The 19,488-nt window shown below is 42.8% G+C and overlaps 1 protein-coding gene across 2 annotated transcripts in view; it reads left to right on the top strand.

Annotated features, from left to right (window-relative positions):
* The window catches only part of CDK15 (cyclin dependent kinase 15), a 322,696-nt gene that overhangs the window by 29,776 nt on the left and 273,432 nt on the right, over positions 1-19,488 (top strand). Inside the window, exon 2 of one of the 2 annotated variants that reach the window (XM_082261320.1) lies at positions 6,845-6,876. In XM_082261320.1, coding sequence (XP_082117446.1) covers positions 6,845-6,876 — 32 coding nt within the window. Of the gene's footprint in view, positions 1-6,844; positions 6,877-15,560; positions 15,704-19,488 lie in introns of those variants that run through there. The other variant, XM_082261321.1, reaches the window with a different exon arrangement.

Raw genomic sequence — 19,488 nt, 5'->3', positions numbered from 1 at the left:
GAAGAATGCGTCCTCACAGCAGCATGCGTAGGCCAAGCCCCCGAGCATGATCAGTAGTTAGACCTGTTACATGTGTCCAGGGTGTAATTCATCTGGGCTGAGGAAGTGTCCCTAATGTATACAATATGGAAGCCTGTTGGATAGTGGAGGAAACCCAGCCAGTGACACTCCGGCTTTTGTAACTATCCCAGTGGGTTGGCACAAACAGTGGTGCATCCTGGGATATGTTATAAAAGCCAGGGGCGCATGTGACAGGGTGTCTTTGGGCGAGAAGCCAGGTCCTAGGAGGAGAGTGACAGCTGTCTCTCCTCCTGTTTGCTGTGAAAGGTAGTCACAGGTGGTCGGCCTAGTGAGCCAGGAGTGTGGAGCTGAGCCAGGAGGTCCAGGAAAGCTGACAAGTGGAGTTGGAGGCAGAGCAACCTTGGGAAAAACAGTGTCTGTGAGTACCGGGAAGCTTGCCAGGGGTCTGCCCAAGAAAAGGGATCACTCCAGTGGAGAGTCAGTGGATAGGAGTTCAGCACACACAGCGAGTGAGAAAGGGGGTGCCAAGTTAGACCCTGAAGAGTAACTTAAACAGGAGCACATATTATCTTTCTTCCCTTCAGTGGCAAGGTGAAGCACCGGCCTTGCCGCACACTACAGTTAGTTGCCCTCAAATTTGTGCATAGTTCATAGTTGGAGTATCCCACTCATCCCTTCTCCTACCCAAGTTCTAAATAAAACCACAAAACCAACATCCCCTGGATTGATTATTGACTAAGCCAAGAACTTTCAATGCCGTTTGTCTGCTATCAGTTGCTAAGGGTAACTCAGAGGAATCCAAACAGTGTACTCTAGGGGGCAGTGATACATATGCATTTTATGAAAAGGGCCAGAAACTTTTTTCTGGTTTTTGGTTCAGTAGACTTCAATGTATCAAAAAACGTGTATTGAAAAATGCAAAATGCACCTGGAATATGCAAACTGCAACCTGCATAGATGTGAACCAGGCCTAAGTCAACATTGACTATTTTTAATCAGTATGCTGCTAGTATTAGCAAGGAAAAGTATATAATATTTACTTTTTTAAACTTTTTTTTTTTACATTTCTGCAGTTACTTCCTTGACAAGGCAAATGATGTTATACATCCTAGGAGTCTTTAAAAACGGAGGAGGGTATTTTTTTGTAAAAACCTAAAAAATGGCGCCTCCCTGGGATATGTGCGGCATATATATATTAAGTGATAAATAAAGATGCGGCTGCCATCAATTTTTGGATAACCAAAAAAACAATAGTAGTGACAATGTGAGGCGCCAAGTCCGAAAAGGTGCTAATATAATATAAATATAAGGTGATTGTACGTGTGATAAATAAATATAAATATCAATATTCCATATCGTGCAATAATCTTATCTAATTAAAAACGTATAAATAAACTACATATGAAAAATACCTGACCAATCAGCTGACTGGGGCTGGAAGGGCTCACTGGCACATTTCCGTGTATTTTGCATGCAAAATCCTTTTTAATTGGCTAAAATTATTGCACGATATGGAATATTGATATTTATATTTATTTATCACATGTACCATCACCTTATATTTATATTATATTAGCACCTTTTCAGATTCAGCGCCTCACATTGTCACTACTATTTTCTTAACTAAGCACACCCTCCTGCCTGAGCTAGGGGCAGGTGGATTCCAGGAAGTAAATTCTATGTGAATCATCTTCCCTTACTCAAGATGGCCACTCTTTTTAGATCAGCTTATAATTTAAAAAGCCTTATAAAAAAAAAATAGTCTGAATTTCACCAGGCACCTGTTTGTCTAGTGGGATCCACTGCACTAAGATCATGGGATGACTTTTTTCAACAGAAAAAAAAGTTTTTTTTTTGTCAGTCATGTTCTCTCTTTGACAAGTGCAGAAGGAGAGTTAAAAGGAATTTTAATGGAAAATCCAATACAAAGCAAGTAGTGAGAATTAAAGGTCAAAAAAGTCATTTTTTATTACCTAATTTCCTAACAATTCAGTATTGACTTGGAACTAGCACTATCCCAGCAGCATAAAGCATTTGTGAGTAATATAATAAGTACTAATATTAATATTGTGAATAATAATAAGTAATATAATGTATAGCTGCATGTATTTCCTGCATGTATCCACTTGAAAGTTGAAAATATCTTTATACTCAGAGGTTGAAAAATACAGGACGCAAGCTTCAGAGAGAAGCAAGGTCTTGGTCTAATAACCACAAGCTATCTGGCTCTATGACATAACACTAGCTGGGAAGATAAGATTACAGTATCTATACACTATCTATTCAATGAGACAGTTAAAATGTGTCTCTTATAGCAATGCTTTATTTGATGAATAAGCAGCGTAGAAGGCTTACATAAGTACAGCTGACCACTTAGCTGGCTATCAATGGTGTAGTAAAAGCAGGTGATGCTTCTAATTTTGAATATAGTTTCCAATAATTGGAAGTGCCCCTACAATATGTTCACCGGAACTTTGAGTGCTTGGAGGTAATTATTACACACAGGGCCGGTGCTAGACTATCCTGCGCCCTAGGCAAGACCAGCTACTTGCGCCACCCCCCCCCCCCCCCCATAAATAATTTTTTTTTAAAAAACTTCAAAATTTCCCTATTTCCCTATACTCGCAGCACACACCATGCATCCCATACTCCCCCCTACACTTGCATCACTCGCAGTGTGTCAGGGTGGGAGAGCAGTGTGTCAGAGGGCGGAGCAATGTGTCGAAGGGAGCAGTGTGTTAGAGAGGGGGGAGCAGTGTGTCAGAGAGGGGGGAGCAGTGTGTCAGGGTGGGGGAGCAGTGTGTCAGAAGGCAGGAGTAATGTGTCAGAGAGGGGGGAGCAGTGTGCCAAAGAGGGGGAGCAGTGTGTCAGGGTGGGGGAGCAGTGTATCAGAAGGCGGGAGCAATGTGTCGGGGGGGAGGAGCAATGTCAGAGAGGGGGGAGCAATGTGTCAGAGAGGGGGGTGACCAGTGCTCCATTAATGCAGAGTGACCAGTGCTCCATTAATGCAGAGTGACCAGTGCCCCCATCCAATGCAGAGAGACAAGTGCCCCCATTAATGCAGAGTGACCAGTGACTAGTGCCCCCATTAATACAGAGTGACCAGTGCCCCCATCCAATGCAGTGTGACCAGTGACTAGTGCCCCCATCCAATGCAGAGTGACCAATGACTAGTGCCCCCATTAATGCAGAGTGACCAGTGCCCCCATTAATGCAGAGTGATCAGTGCACCCATCCAAAGCAGAGTGACCAGTGCCCCCATCCAATGCAGAGTGCCCAGTGCCCCATTAATGCAGAGTGACCAGTGCCCTCATTAATGCAGAGTGACCAGTGCACCCATTAATGCAGAGTGACCAGTGCCCCCATCCAATGCAGAGTGACAAGTGCCCACATTAATGCAGAGTGACCAGTGCCCCATTAATGCAGAGTGAACAGTGACTAGTGCCCCCATTAATGCAGAGTGGCCAGTGCCCCTATCTAATGCAGAGTAACCAGTGACTAGTGCCCCCATCCAATGCAGAGTGACCAGTGTCCCCATCCAATGCAGATTGACCAGTGACCAGTGCCCCCATCCAATGCAGAGTGACCAGTGACTAGTGCCCCCATTAATGCAGAGTGACCAGTGACTAGTGCCCCCATCCAATGCAGAGTGACCAGTGCCCCCATTAATGCAGAGTGACCAGTGCCCCCATCCAATGCAGAATGACCAGTGACCAGTGCCCCCATCCAATGCAGAGTGACCAGTGACTAGTGCCCCCATCCAATGCAGAGTGACCAGTGACTAGTGCCCTCAATAATGCAGAGTGACCAGTGCATGGGGATTAGAGCTCCGCATGATTACAAAAGCCAAGTTCTTAAGCTTACCCCGCGGGGAGGCTGTCATACGAAGTCCCGCCTCCTGGACCGGCTCCTATGATAGACATTAGGAAAAAATTTGGTGTAAACCAAAGGAACTGCGCAAATGAATAAACAATCCCCTGATGACGTCAGCAGGGACTGACGAAACGTACGTCGGGAATGTGAGACTGTAAACTTCCGGATTGGTGGAACACAGGCGTGGAGCGGCATTCATACACTCCAGCTTCCGTGATTTTATCTATGTACTAAGCGAATCTGCTGATGGATTGTAGTAAGTGCAATACTTTTTAATAAATGCTCGATTGAACTGACATACTGCACCATGAGAGCTTTCTTGTTGCCTCCTTATGTGTCCTGTATTGAGATCCCAAATCTGGTCTGAATGCATATTCCTGTTGGTGAGGGAATTTGACGCAGACGATCGGCTCTTTTGTGGATCATTATGCCTGTGTGACCCCCTATAATCAAGGGGTCATTTACTTCTGGTAAGGAGTACCTTATCAGAGCACTGGGTGAAAGTGTGGAGGTGGAGGCTTTGCAATCTTACTCCTATCAAGTCTGTGCTTCTATCAAATTGCTGCTGCTAATCACTGAACTTTATATTGATATTTAAGCACCCAAAGACTTTTTATACTAATTTATTTGCACAAGTGCACCTTATTGTGAATACTAATGTGTTGAGCGCAATATATTTTTCTATTTACCTATGATAGACATCACCAGTGTTCTGTATATCATAGGTAGGAGCCGGTCCAGGAGGCGGGACTTCGTATGACAGCCTCCCCGCCGGGTAAGCAGAAGAACTTGGCTTTTTGTAATCATGCAGCGCTCTAATCCCCATCCCCCCCCCCTTCCCCTCTGTAGGCAGCCCAAGCGGGAACTAAGGCGCCCCCCTGCTCCAGTTCATGGTGCACCGGCCAGCATCGGCCCTGCAAACCGGGGATGTCTGGTCACCCTAGTGTAGGGTGGCACCCAGGATAGTAGGGAAACCAGCGGCCGTGGCTATGCTCCCTAAGCAGCAGTGCGCCCTAGGCGGCTGCCTAGTTCACCTAGTGGAAGCGCCAGCCCTGATTACACATAATTTTTTTAACTTGCTGAAAAAAAATCTCTCTGCAAGCCATTGTAGCGCTACCCCCAGAAGAGCTGCCAAATTGCTTTGTAGTTTCTCAAATTGCTTTGTGATTTTCGCCCAAGGGCCATTTGGATATTAATAACATCATTCAGGGGCCGTACAAAATTATCAACTTAAAAATTAGCCTGTTATATTTGGTCAAACATTTAATTAACTCACCCATAATGTGATGGCTTGAACTGCTTCTCTTTGGTAAGGTGTGGGCTGTTAGCTGGTATTGATGATGTTGTTACTCGCAACTGGTTGTTGGCTGGGGTGGTTACTGCTGGCTGGTATTGCTGGTGGGAAAAGCTGGCTGGTACTGCTGGCGGGAAATGCTGGCTGGTACTGCTGTGGGTACTGCTGGCTGGTACTGCTGGCTGATACTGATTTTGGGTACTGCAGGCTGGTACTGCTGGCTCAGGCTGGTACTGCTGGCTGGTACTGCTGACTCAGGCTGGTACACTGCTGACTGGTACTGCTGGTGGGTACTGCTATGGGTACTGCTGGCTCAGGCTAGTACACTGCTGGCTGGTATTGCTGGTGGGTACTGCTGGTGGGTACTGCTAGTGGGCACTGCTGGCTGGTACTGCTGTGGGTACTGCTGGATCAGGCTGGTACACTGCTGGCTGGTACTGCTGTGGTTACTGATGGCTCAGGCTGGTACTGCTTGCTGGTACTGCAGGCTGGTACTGCTGGCTGGTACTGCTGTGGGTACTGCAGGCTGGTACTGCTGGCTCAGACTGGTACTGCTGGCTCAGGTTGGTACTGCTGGCTGGTACTGCTAGCTCAGGCTGGTACGCTGCTGACTGGTACTGCTGGCTCAGGCTGGTATGCTGCTGACTGGTACTGCTGGCTTAGGCTGGTACACTGCTGACTGGGACTGCTGGCTCAGGCTGGTAAACTGCTGACTGGTACTGCTGTGGGTACTGCTGGCAGGTATTGCTGTGGGTACTGCTGGCTCAGGCTAGTACACTGCTGGCTGGTATTGCTGGCGAGCACTGCTGGCAGGTACTGCTGTGGTTACTGATGGCTCAGGCTGGTACAGCTGGCTGGTACTGCTGGCTCAGGCTGGTACGCTGCTGGCTGGTACTGCTGGCTCAGGCTGGTAGTGCTGACTGGTACTGCTGGCAGGAAATGCTGGCTAGAAAGGAGCGGTGCCGTGCTGGAGGAAGTCTGAGAAAAAAATATCACACTTGTGGGCTTATTCAGTAAAGGATGGAAGGAGCAAACGGATAAGTGCAAAGTACAGTAAGCAACTAGAATTGCACGACAGTAAGGTAGATTTTGATTGGATTATTGCGCTTTTTTATATTTACATTTGAATCTTACACAGATTATCAATTAAGCCTAATGAGCATAAACACAAGACCACTTTGACTGTCTAACATTATAAATTCAGTAGTCTGGAACTAACTTTGAGAGTGAAAATAACCATTAAACATGTTGCTTTATTTTTCTGTCCAAATGTGTATGGAATACATTAAGGCACTTGAACTCTGCAAAGGTGATTTTTTTTTCTTTTTTGGCTAATCATGCCAGATTACACCTTAAATCCACTTTGTGGTTGGACATGCTCTGTATAAATTACAATGAATGATTGCTAAATATGCTCTGTTAATGCAGTGCTCATGACAAGATAAATAAGTCATGTGTCTCTTCTTCAAGCTTTGCTATTTTCAGTATAATATCCATGACGCCCACAGAAATGCCATTGAATAGAAAGGAAAATGGAATTTTAAATCTGGCACGGTTCACTCTTTAGGCTGCAAGTCTGTTATATTTTCTTTAAATTCTGTAAATACAGAATGGGTTTTATTATTCTAATTTAATATATTGTTTTTAATCCAATAGGTTTGAAACAAAAGCATACAGGCTATGAAGAGGTAAGTGTGCAAATCCATCCTACCCTAATGTTATTTTTATATTTTCTTTATGCTTTGGCCACAGGACTATTCACACAATTTCTTTTATCTGCTGTCAATTAGTCAAGGATAAGCTATACTGGGCATTCTTTTTCAGTTATGTAAGAGACATTTAAACTGCTTGCACTACTGGGCCAACAGTCCTGCTTCCTGCTGTGAACACTACAAATATTTTTAGCTATCTGGCCGATGGCAATGTCATGCAGATCGGTGGAAAATAGAGAAAATGATGAAACTGTGCAACTCTTCGTATATCTGCTAAATCAGATGGTTAAAGCAGACCTGTAACAAAAGTAAAGTCATAGTTACTTAAACATAAGCTACTTGAAAATTTTCCTGACATTAGTTCCCCAGGATCATTTGTCAGAGATTACATGAAGACTGCTGAGATATTGGTCAAGTGACCAGGCTTCAGAGAGATGCAGGAACCTCTCTCTTCATTAGTAAAGACAAGAAAAGGCTTAAAGTGGTTGTAAAGCCTTATGGTTTTTCACCTTAATGCATTTTATGTATTAAGGTGAAAAACCATCTGTGCTCTAGCGCCCCCCTCCCAGACACCCCCTTTTTCTTACCTAAACCCAATTTGATTCAACGATGTGCATGAGTACAGGAGCTCCATATGCTGTCTCTCCCCTCCATGAACAGATTGATAGCAGCAGGATCCATTGGCTCCCGCTGCTGTCAATCAAATTCTGTGACATGGGAGTGGGGAGGGGCCGAGTACCCCAAGTCTGTGTCAATAGACACAGCAGCGGGACTAGGGAGTGAGCCAGCACAGGTGCCCCCATGGAAAGCGTCTTTCTGTGGGGGCACCCGTTAAAGAGGAGGAGCCTGGAGTGCCGGTGGGGGACCCCAGAAGTAGAAGATCAGGGGTGCTCTGTGCAAAACCATTGCAAAGAGCAGGTAAGTACAGTGCTCAGCAAAAATGAGTACATCCCTTTTGAAAAACGCAATTTTAATCATTATCTCAATGAACACAATAACAATTTCCAAAATTTTGACAAAACTGAGTTTTATAGAAACTTGTTTAGCTCATTACATGAAAGTAAGGTCAAAGTGGAAGTATCGTTACTTTTTACCTTTTACCTACAGGTAAGCCTATAATAAGGCGTATAATTAATATCTCCTAAACCTGCAAGGTTTAGGAGATATTCGTCCTGTATGCAGCCGCTGAAACCAGCGGCGCATGTGCTCTGAAGGTCCGGCGGACCTTCAGAGCTCTTTGCCGGCTTCTTGCTGGAAAGTAACTGTTGCGCGCATGCGCGGGAGTGACATCATCGCGGCTCCGGCCACTCACAGCGCTGGAGTCGCTGAACCAGGAATAGACGCCGAAGGAACATGACGGCTTCCTCAGCTGTGATCGGGTGACCGTGTCAGAGCTTCGTTCTAAGGTAAGTATTTTATAATGAGCTAGTATGCGATGCATACTAGCTCATTATGCCTTTGTCCTGCAGGGTTTTTTTTTTTTTTCAACCGCTTTAACAATAGATTAGAAAATCTTCAGCTTTGCCCAAATTTGTTGATGCAAAAATGAATACACCCACAACAAAAATGACTACATCTGGTATTTTGCATGACTTCCATGATTTGTAAGGACAGCACCAAGTCTTCTAGAAGTGGAATGAACAAGTTGGCGACATATTGCAACATCTATCTTTTGCCATTCTTCAAAAACGAGCTCTTTTAGAGCCTGAATGCTGGATGGAGAGTGATGCTCAACTTGTTGCTTCAGAATTCCCCATAGGTGTTCGATTGGGTTCAGATCAGGAGACATACAGTACATGGCCAGTGAATCACTTTCACCCCTGTTCTTCTTCAGAAATGCAACAGTGGCCTTAGATGTTTGCTTTGGATCATTGTCATGTTAGAAAAGTGCATGACGACCGAGGGCGCAGAGTGATAGTAACATCTTCTCTTTCAATAAAGAACAGTAAATCTGTGAATTCGTGATACCATCAATGAAATGCAGCTCCCTGACACCAGCAGCACTCATGCAGCCCCACAGAAGGACACTGGCAGCACCACATTTTACTTTAACTCTTTCAAAGAAAACCTATGTAAAGCACTCATTCTCAACCAGAATTCCGTGGCAACCTAGGGTTCCTCAAGAAGTTTCTAGGGGTTCCTTGAGTTGTAGCTAATTGACCTCCCACCTGATGGTGCCTTCATAGTTCCAGGTCCATAGCCATTGGCAGAGCCAGATGCATGACACCAATGATCTTTTTCTTTTAGCTGATTTTAAGAGTGGAATTTTTTTTTTACGTTAAATTGTTAATGCAGTTATATCAATATTTGTTTTCACCCACAGTGACAAAAAAAAAAATAAAGGAGCAAGATGGAAATTTTTCCCTAAAGAAATTAATTTTGAACAGTTGAAGAGAAAATAAGAGGTATGGCGCTGCCTAGGTGACCACTAAATCAGTCTGATTTAGTGGTCAACTAGGCAGCGTCATACCCCTTCTTTTCTCTCCAACTCCTTTGTATGTAACTACGGTTATATTTAAGGGGGACTGCAGCCTATCATCATTTTTTCACATTTACTTCCTTAGCGTGGAGTACACTCTTTTATTTTTGAACAGTGTATGTGGTTTTTGTTTGGGAATTACATTCATTCTAAAATTGAATGTTAAAAGCAAGTGACATTTTCAAACGACATTTGCCCAGTCATTAAGGCTCGGTTCACATTTATGCGATGCGGGAAGGCTGCGAATTCGCAGACTGTTCCCACATCGCACACGCACCCCCGGCAGTTCACACTGCCATATGCGATACGCTGGGGGTGTCAATGTAATCTTAACGACACCCCCAGTTTGATCGCATATCGCAGTGCAATCGTGCAGTTCGCACAGGAACGGATCGCACAAGTGTGAACCGCTGTGCGATCCGATCCTGATGCGGCTGCAAAAATGCCTCCTGTGCGTGTTTGCTCCGGGTGCGATGCGAATTTAGCCATACAAACTGTATGGCTAAACTCGCACCGCACAGCTGATCGCATGTAATGTCGGAGCAGTGCGCTCCGACATTACATGCGAACCCAGCACTCGCAGAAGTGTGAACCGGGGCTGAATGTACAAATAATTTTCGTATGAATGTTGGTAAAAATATTCCAGTTTAAACATTTACTAGTGTATTGCCAGCTTGAAGGTGGCATTTTTCCAACTGACCACCCAACATAAGGGGCATTTTCATATTGACCCCCCACTAAACTTAGCAAGGGTTCCCTGAAAATTTCTCCAAGAGTTCCTCAGGGGTAGGAAGGTTGAGAAAGGCTGCTGTAAAGCTATCACACAATAACACAGCAAACCATGGTCTAATGAAACCCTTTATCCACCTCAGCCAGTGAGTGAATCAGCTTTTTGTTCAAAAAACATTTGATTACTGGAGGTTGATCCAATTTTCTGCAAATCCAGGTTTGGGCTAACCAATTTTCTATTTACTGAAAATGTTGTTTTACCTGCAACCTCTCAACTCACCAGATGGGAAATAATCTGTGACATTCAATGCAGGAACTTCTATTTAAAATAAAATGCATTGCAAAAGCTCAGAACTTTTTGATAGCTTACTAACGAATTCTCCTTCAGCTTTTTCACATTATATTACTATGCAGCAGTGTAAATCTGTGCATTAACAAATGGTAAATGTAGGGCTTTGGAATTTTTTGCATTAGCAATGGCAGATGTAACTTTTGCTTCAGATTCTAAATCAGTATCTTTTCAGTTGGCAGTTGAAAAGGAAGACACAGTGTAATAAAAAATAAAATAATGTAGTAAATATTATCTATAAAGCTAGGATCATATCGGAGTGCTGGTTCATACATATGCAATGTCAGACATTGCATGTGATTCATACTGCACTGCTGTGCAAATCACATGCAATGTCTGTGCGATGCAAATTCAGCCATGCACAGATTGCATGGCTGAATTTGCATCGCATTCCGACCAAAGTCAAACAGGACCTTTTTTTTGGTCCGCATCAGAATCAGATCGCATGGGTGTTCGCACCTATGCAATCCGATTCCTGTCCGAACTGACAGTTTGCTCTGCGATATGCAAACGAATCGGATGGTGTCATTAACTTTGTATTGACACTCCCAGCAGTTCGCATATGGCAATGTGAACTGCCTGCAAGTCTGGTGCGATGCAGTATGGGTTTCGTAGGGTTCCCACATCGCACCAATGTGAACCGGCAGTAAACCTTTATTTTAAAATGTGGATGCACAAAAACTGCATGGTGCAAAAGTTTCTATGTGTGAGAAACTTCACAGTGTGCTTTTTTTCAGTGCTTGGGTGTGCCATTAGCTCCCTAAGCACTCCTTGCTGAGGTAGCTATATATGCTGCTGCTGCACTGCTAAACACTTCCGGGCCCACACCGGCACCCTCTTTCTCTCACTTTTCTTCAGGGCTTCAACACTGGCACCCCCTTTTTCTAAACCTTCTCCTCAGGTTACCTGGCTCCTGGATCCCCTTGACCTTCTGGAGTTGTCCCCTCTCCTAGGCAGACCCCTGGGCAGTCCCAAGTACTCACAATACTGTTTTCCCTAAAACTTCTGCCCAGCAGCTCCACTCTGTCCACAGCACTCTGGATCCCTCTCTGCAGCCCAGCTAGACCTTCGTCCTCTAGGCCGACCGCCCAGGACACTCTAACTTGCGCTGACAGGAGGAGAGACAGCCGTCACCCTCCTCCTGGGACTCTGCTTCCCGCCAAAGATGCCGCGTCATGTGCTCCCCTCAGACTTATACCCTCTCCCAGGATGTTTTGTGGCAAATTCTGCCCTCTGAGATAGATACAAGCCCTGGTGTGCTATTGGTCAGGTCTCCTCCACGGTCCAATAAGAATCCTCATTGGACACAGTGGGGAGACTCCCCAGACTCAACAGACACCCTGGGAAGCACATGACAGTCTAACAAAAAATTTTCAGGCCCCCCCTGATATGCAGACAGGGTGATATGCTTCTTCCTAGCACCTACTGTACCTAGGAGGGTGCTACAAGTATATATCCTTTAAAACGGTGATATGGTTCAGTGCAGTGCTCCCCTCCTATTGTGCCCTCACTCACCAACCTTTAATGTATATTGTGCCTGTGAGGGAACTAGAAGTCCTCAGAATATTTAGAATGAGTGGTACGTTTCTTCTTCTCGTACTCCGAGTCAAGTGGATTCCTCATGCATGTTGTTTATGGAGAGAACCAGGAAAGATCCACAGTGCAAATCTATTTTATTTTTTTATCAAAATTTTCACTTTTTTTTCTAGAACGCAAAAAAAAAAAAGAAACCCAGGGGTGATCAAATACCACCAAAAGAAAGCTCTATTTGTGTGAAAAAAAAGGATAAAAATGTTTATTTGGGTACAGAGTTGCATGAACGCACAAATGCCAAATAGCAAAAAATGGTCTGGTCATGAAGAGGGTAAAACCTTCCGGAGCTTAAGTGGTTAAATTTAAAAAGTTCCAAGAATGCTTTAGAAGGCATGGGTCTGCACTTTCGTTGACTTGGATTGAGATATTTGACAGTCACCATCTCTCTGCTCAGGGAGCCCTGAACCAAGCGATCGGTGGTGTTTGATCTTTCATTTCTCAGTGTTAGAGTCGGTGGAGACGGATGCCGCATTCACCTAGGTAGGTATGATTCTGAAAGAAGAAAAAAAAACCAAGAACCCATACTTCTATTTTAATAAACCAAAGAAAGCGCCTGTTTTTTTTTTTTGCCATGCTATTGATGCCTTCTATACCTTTTTAATATTGATTTTATTACAAGTATTTATATAGTGCTGACAATTTACGCTGCGCTTAAATATTGTACATTAGTCCTTCTCTCAAGTAGCTTACAGTCTAAGGTCCCTACCCCACATGCTTACATACACATGCTAAGGTCAGTTTAGACAGGAGCCAATTTACCCACCAGCATGTCTTCAAGGTTTGGGGGGGGGGGGGAACCCACACAAGCACAGGGAGACCATACAAACTCCATGCAGGTGGTGATCTGGTTGGGATTCAAACCCTGGATTCTAGTGCTGCAGGGTAGAAGTGCTTATCACTGCCCATAGCTATTGCTACCCTACATGCATTTTGTATTTTTAAAATTAACATTTTCCTAAAAATGAACCCCTAAACTTAATCCCAGAATGGAAAATGAACCTGTGCAAAAGGCTCGCCTGACTGAGCTCCTTCCGATCTGCACATACACACCTTCCCCTTTATTCCCCATCACTCTGTTTAGGAGCAAAGACAAATACTTCCAGGCATGGGGAAGCATGTAAATCATTCCCCTTCCTCCCACATGATGGGACTGGTATCTGCTAATTGGCCACTCAGTCACTCAGCAATGTCCACGGGGCAGTCAAACAGAGCAGCTAGGTACCCACAAAAGGAAGGAGTGTGTGAAACTGGGGAGGACATCTGTTAAGACCAGAGGTGGGGGACTTGAGTCACATGACTTGACTTAAGTCAGACTTAAGTCACCAGTTTGAGGACTTGAGACTTGCTTGACTAAAATTAATAAAAGACTCGACTTGACTTTGACTTGGTATTCATGACTTGAGACTTGACTTTGACTTGAGACATATGACTCGAAATTACTTTACTTTTTTAAGTTATTAAATATTTGCATTTTCTCAAGATGTGTTAAAGTAAAATATATGTGCCTGTCATGTTTCTGACACCACAGTCACTTAAAACACCTCAGTGTGTTCTGATTTTTAGGACACTGGCTGTTAAACGATGGAAATACATAACATGTTTTTAGTGACTGTGGTGTTGAAACATGACCGGACGAAGGATTTTGAGCTGTTTGGGCAATCAAAGTGTTTCTTTAATATGCCAAGAAAAAAGCACTAAGCAGTTTTGTTAATGTTGAAAATAAAACAAAACATTTCCTGACCACTTACTTTTAACTAATTTAAAGGTGGAAATTGGGGTAGATCAGTATTTTGACTTGATTTGTGACTTGACCAAAATATATGACTTGACTTGACTTGCTTGACTTCTAGCAGGGACTCGACTTGACTTGCTTGCTTTTCGCCACAGTAACTTGGGACTTGCTTGAGACTTGAAGGTTAAGACTTGAGACTTGCTTGTGACTTGCACATGTTTGACTTACTCCCATGTCTGGTTAAGACTACCTGTTGCTTTGCCCTGCATAGGAAAGGACAGGTTAAATTTATCCTTACACTTAATCCCATTTAATTTAACCCTAACTCATTACCCTAATCATAATCTAGCCTCTAATCATATCCCCTAAGGTTAAAGAAATTATCATAGGAATCTATACTTACTTTGCCATCATCACAATTATCAGAACAACCCATTCTACTGGCACAACTTTACTTTACTTTACTTGGAGGAGTGTTCAACCCTGTTGTGTTGAATTGACATCCTGTGGCATTTGGAGGTTGCTTTACTGGTTCTGATGAATTGGGGGGTGGGGGGTTCTCTCCCTTCCTATACTCTTCCCTCTCCCTTCTCTCCACCTACCTTTTTTTAACCTTAACCACCCCCCCAGTCTGCCTTCCTCACTCTCTTCTCCTTACTTGACTTGGGGGGGCTCTCTCCCTTCCTATACTCTTCCCTCTCCCTTCTCTCCACCTCCTTTTTTTTTTTTACCTTAACCACCCCCCAGTCTGCCTTCCTCACTCTCTTCTTCTCTCCACCTCCTTTTTATTTTTTACCTTAACCACCCCCCAGTCTGCCTTCCTCACTCTCTTCTCCTTACTTGACTTGGGGGGGCTCTCTCCCTTCCTATACTCTTCCCTCTCCCTTCTCTCCACCTACCTTTTTTTAACCTTAACCACCCCCCCAGTCTGCCTTCCTCACTCTCTTCTCCTTACTTGACTTGGGGGGGCTCTCTCCCTTCCTATACTCTTCCCTCTCCCTTCTCTCCACCTCCTTTTTTTTTTACCTTAACCACCCCCCAGTCTGCCTTCCTCACTCTCTTCTTCTCTCCACCTCCTTTTAATTTTTTACCTTAACCACCCCCCAGTCTGCCTTCCTCACTCTCTTACCTTAACCACCCCCCAGTCTGCCTTCCTCACTCTCTTCTCCTTACTTGAATTTAATAAAAAAAAAAAAAAAACCACAGGGTACAGAGACGATTGACTGCTTAGTCCCTAGGGGTAATTTTGCATGTTCTATTTGTTTGTTGCTTTGATGGGCATTGTGTTGGATCACACCTTGCAAATATTGTAACATGGCTCCCTCTTGATGAACCATTGGATGGACATGCTGTCATCTCTGATGTAAATGCTATGTGTTCTCTGTATTGTTACCATGTGACGAAATTAAAGTATTGAAAAAAAAAAAAAAAACATCTTGTGCTGGGATGAATGAACTGATTTATGCCATTTAACACTTTTTATAAATTGGTAGAAAAAAACAGAAGTGAGACAGAATGCATTCTAAGTAACCCACAAAAGCTCTTTTATGTAAACTAACGAAACTGGCCCTTTTTTTTTTTTTTTTTTTTAGAGGAGCCTGCATTGCATATCTGTCTTTGAAACGGTTATTCTATTCAATTCAGTCTGTAAGGATAAAAAAAAAATAAAAAACAGTGTTTTTAGAATTCTCAAGGTATGTGGGAAGGCACACTGAGTCATGGGGCTGTTTGCTGGAAGCTGGGGTGTCATGTGAGTCATATGAACATTAGAAGAGAGACTCAGAGAGATGTATGAGATGTATGAGAAGCCCTGGAAGTGATGGGTGATGTGCTGTGTGTGAATTGTCGAGGTTCTGGAAAAGCAGGAACTCAGGGCCAGCAAGAGGATAGTTCTGTATATGATGAGTCCCCTAACTTGGAGGTACTAGTACTGTATTATTGTTTGTGCTTCCATTATTGCATAGTGATGATTAGGACTTAGAATGATCAATTTGTGTTTTTAGATCTAATAATTATTGTAGTGCTCATTTTACTGGTTATAAATATTAAATAATTTTTATCTAAAAATAGTTATATGGTTATGTATAGCTCATGACAAATTTCAGGAATTCATACATGGATGTTTCCCGCATATTATTTTTACCTGTGTATAGTGTCCAGTATGTATTATGGTTAGTGTACTTTCAATTCTTTATTTGAGAGGTTAGTGTCAATGTTAAAATGTACTTACAATTCAAAAGATGTAGCACAATATACAGTAAATCATAGCATAATTGAATGTTGTTTATTATTTTTAATGTGGCTTTGCCAACCCTGTCTACCATACCATAATTATTTCCTCTAACTTTCTATTAGTCTTTCTATATTATGCAGGATTTATATAGCACCAACAGTTTGCAGAGCACTTTACAATATAAGGGCAGACAGTACAGTTACAATACAATTTAATACAGGTGGAATCACAGGGCCCTTCTCGTTAGAGCTTCCAGTCTAGATGACTGTTGACCTCAATGGCTGAAAGGAAGACGCAAGAGGTGGGGAGAAGAGAGGCATTGGTCAATTTATTCTGCAAAAGTCAAGATTTGCATGTCAGAGCATCTTAAGTTTTTAGGCAACTGATGCACATAGAAATATGGAACTTTTTGTGCATATAACCAGGATGCATACTATGGGGGGGAGATTTATGAAAACTAGTGCACACGGAATATTTTGGTAAAGTTGTGCATAATAAGCAATCCACTTCTAACTTCAGCCTATCCAAGTAAGCTTTGACAATAAAACCTAGAAGGTTGGTTACTATGCACAGCTGCACCAGATTCATTGTGCACCAGTTTTAGTTAATCCTCCCTTTGTAGTTATTATATGTAATAATAGTTATATTTTCCTATGTACTCAGATGTACTTTATGAAAAAAATACACTAAACTACATGTAAACCTCAGCTGAATAACTTTAGATTTGCTAAAGCCCCATGTATCAGACAAATGCCATTTTTTTTCTAATAAAATGCAGTGTTCATCTAATTTTTATCTTTTGTTGTGTACAAGCACTGCTGCTCTCTTGTAGCCTTTTTGCACTCACTTCCTGCCTAAATGCATGCACTCCGGCAACTGCTGCATAGCATTTATCAAACTGGGTTTTCTTTTACAAAAGGCTTTGTCTTTAGAACATACACAACAGAGCCGGTGGAATAACAATTACAAAATATCCAGTATGTATACATGAACATAATGTGAACTGCTAACATAACATTGTCGTAGTTTCATACAACAATGAGAACTTCACAACATCACAGAAAAGCAAAACTACACTCCATCTGATTGGAGTGGTAATTTTAAGGTTTGCCTGAAATATCAGGCCAAAAAAATTGCAATTCCACGGTGGGAATGCAGAAAAGAAAAAGAAAAAAGCTGGAAACTGAATATTGTCATAACCAGGCCATGTTCTAAAGGCCTAATAGGTTTACACGCTAATTAAAAGGAGATACAGAGTTAAAAGGAAAGAAGAGCAGATGAGCAGAAAACAAAAGAAAGATCCCGGGAAATATAGAAAAAGAGGTAAAAGAAGAGATAAAGATAAAGAGGTCTCAGGGGACAGTGGATTAGGGTCATCAGATGGACATGAAGAGGTTATTGAAAATCCAAGACTGGCAGACTTGGAGAAATTTTTTGTGAGAGTCAAGTAAAATGGGCGTTCATTTTTGGTTAATCATAATATTGGTCGTTCGGCATTTGACTGCCTTGAAACTGAGAATTGGGGTTTTCCAGGCTCTTGCAATGGTAGGTTTGGTTGCTGCAAAGAGATGCAACACTAGTTGCCGCACCAGTCAACTCAATAGGTTTACAAAGAAGAGCTTTGTACGGATTTCTGTTGATATCCAAATGAAAGAGTGTCTGTGTAGAAGGGCATAAACCCGAACCCATAGTCTGCTCACCTTAAGGTAGGACCACCATATGTGTGCCATCGCCCCCGGTTGGGGAAGTAGGTCAATGGATAAGATGGAATAAAATGAGCCATGAGCCAAGCAAGCTGGCATATAGTACAATCTGTACAGAATTTTATATGGGTTTTCTAGAATAAGTACATTCTTGGAGCTCTTGGATATTTGCCAATCTGCTGGATCCTCAAACTGAGTTTTCTGATGGTGACAGCATTGGAACATGTCTCTGCAAAGTATGTCAGCAGAGCAACTTGTAGTTTTCCAAGGGGAGTGTGTGAAAATGGGAGCCAGGGACAGAGAGTTGTAACCCTGTAACAGGAAATTCCTGTTACTTCCTCCTATCTCAGTTGATGCCCGATTAGGGAGGAAACGCGTCAGGGAGGAGGCGCTGCGTCGTCACAAGTATCTCCGCGGTCTGCATTGCAGGCAGCCACAGATCATTGGAACCCACTGACAGTCATTTGCGTTGATCTTGTAAGTGTACCCTCTTTTATTTAATAAAGTGTTTGGGGATAATGCACTATTGGCCGCTTTTCTGTCTTTATATGTTCATATACTGAGAATAAGAATAGTCTAAGACCATCAGAGACCACCAGCTCATCCTAGAGGCACCAAGAGGAGAGGAAGGAGAATATCCCAGCAAGGGAATACAGTATACACAGGCCCAAGATTTTTGACCTTCTGGTAAGAGGCTCACCCACCTCCTTCCTCCCCCACACAAGGTTTTCACTTTGGATGTGGCTGTCTTCACGCATTTTTACATTCTATTGCTGGTAAGAAGCAAACCTGCACAGGTGGTGGGACATCAGACAAGTAGAGTGGTCTTCTGGCTGTCACCTGAAGCACTGTTTGTTGATCTACTCACCTGTATCATTTGGAATTGCACGGACACTAGTAACTTTATCCATTTTTTGGACTGTATATGATTTCACTTGGAATCTTTTCACCATTGTTTTATTTTGTACTACACCGTTTAGTGATTTTCTAGATCATTTATATATTCATCTGTTCACTATATGTTTATGACTAACCTTTGGTTTTTGACTTTAACACACATTTGTGTTTTCACTTGAGAGTGATAACTTATATGTTTAGCCCACCTGATTTTACATTTATTAACAGGAAGTTCCTGCCTAAGTGCCCTCAAGCAGATATTATTTTAATAAGATGTTTTGGTGCCAACTGTCTGAGAGGGAATTTCCCTCCCTTTGGAGTGTTTGCCTGTCCAAAGTGAAGGTAAATCTCCCCAATGAGACACAGATCCAAAAAAAAAAAACAAAAAAACTGACAGGCGTTTTTTATCATTCCCAGTACTATCATAAATAAAGAAAAATGTTGGCTTTAGAAATACTTTAACATGTAAAAGCTTATATGAGAGGTCACTGGTTAGTTTACATATATTAAAAAAAAAATACATATAAAATATTAATGTGTCCAAAGGTGATGTAGACCGCGCACAAAATTCAATACAACGTGAATACGTGAATTAGTGTCCACAAAACTTGTGTCAAAACCGCTCTTAAGAATGGGTATGGTGGGTCCCTTTAATTCCAATATTTCAAACGTGGGTTTGTGCGCTCCTCCACAGACACCACATGCACAGCCCACTTACCAGATGCCTCAGGGATATAAGCAATACGTATATATCAATCCCCACAGTAATCTCCTCCGAACCAGATACCGAAACGCCCCTTGCTTAATCCCATATATCAGGTTATATCGGTTCACTCGGTCCCATCATGGATTCGGGGAGGTATGAAGAGGAAG

Source organism: Pelophylax lessonae, assembly GCF_965119305.1.
Source record: "Pelophylax lessonae genome assembly, chromosome: 6".
NCBI lineage: Eukaryota > Metazoa > Chordata > Amphibia > Anura > Ranidae > Pelophylax > Pelophylax lessonae.
Note: the sequence above shows the minus strand (reverse complement) of the source record. Positions and strands in the feature narration are given on the sequence as shown.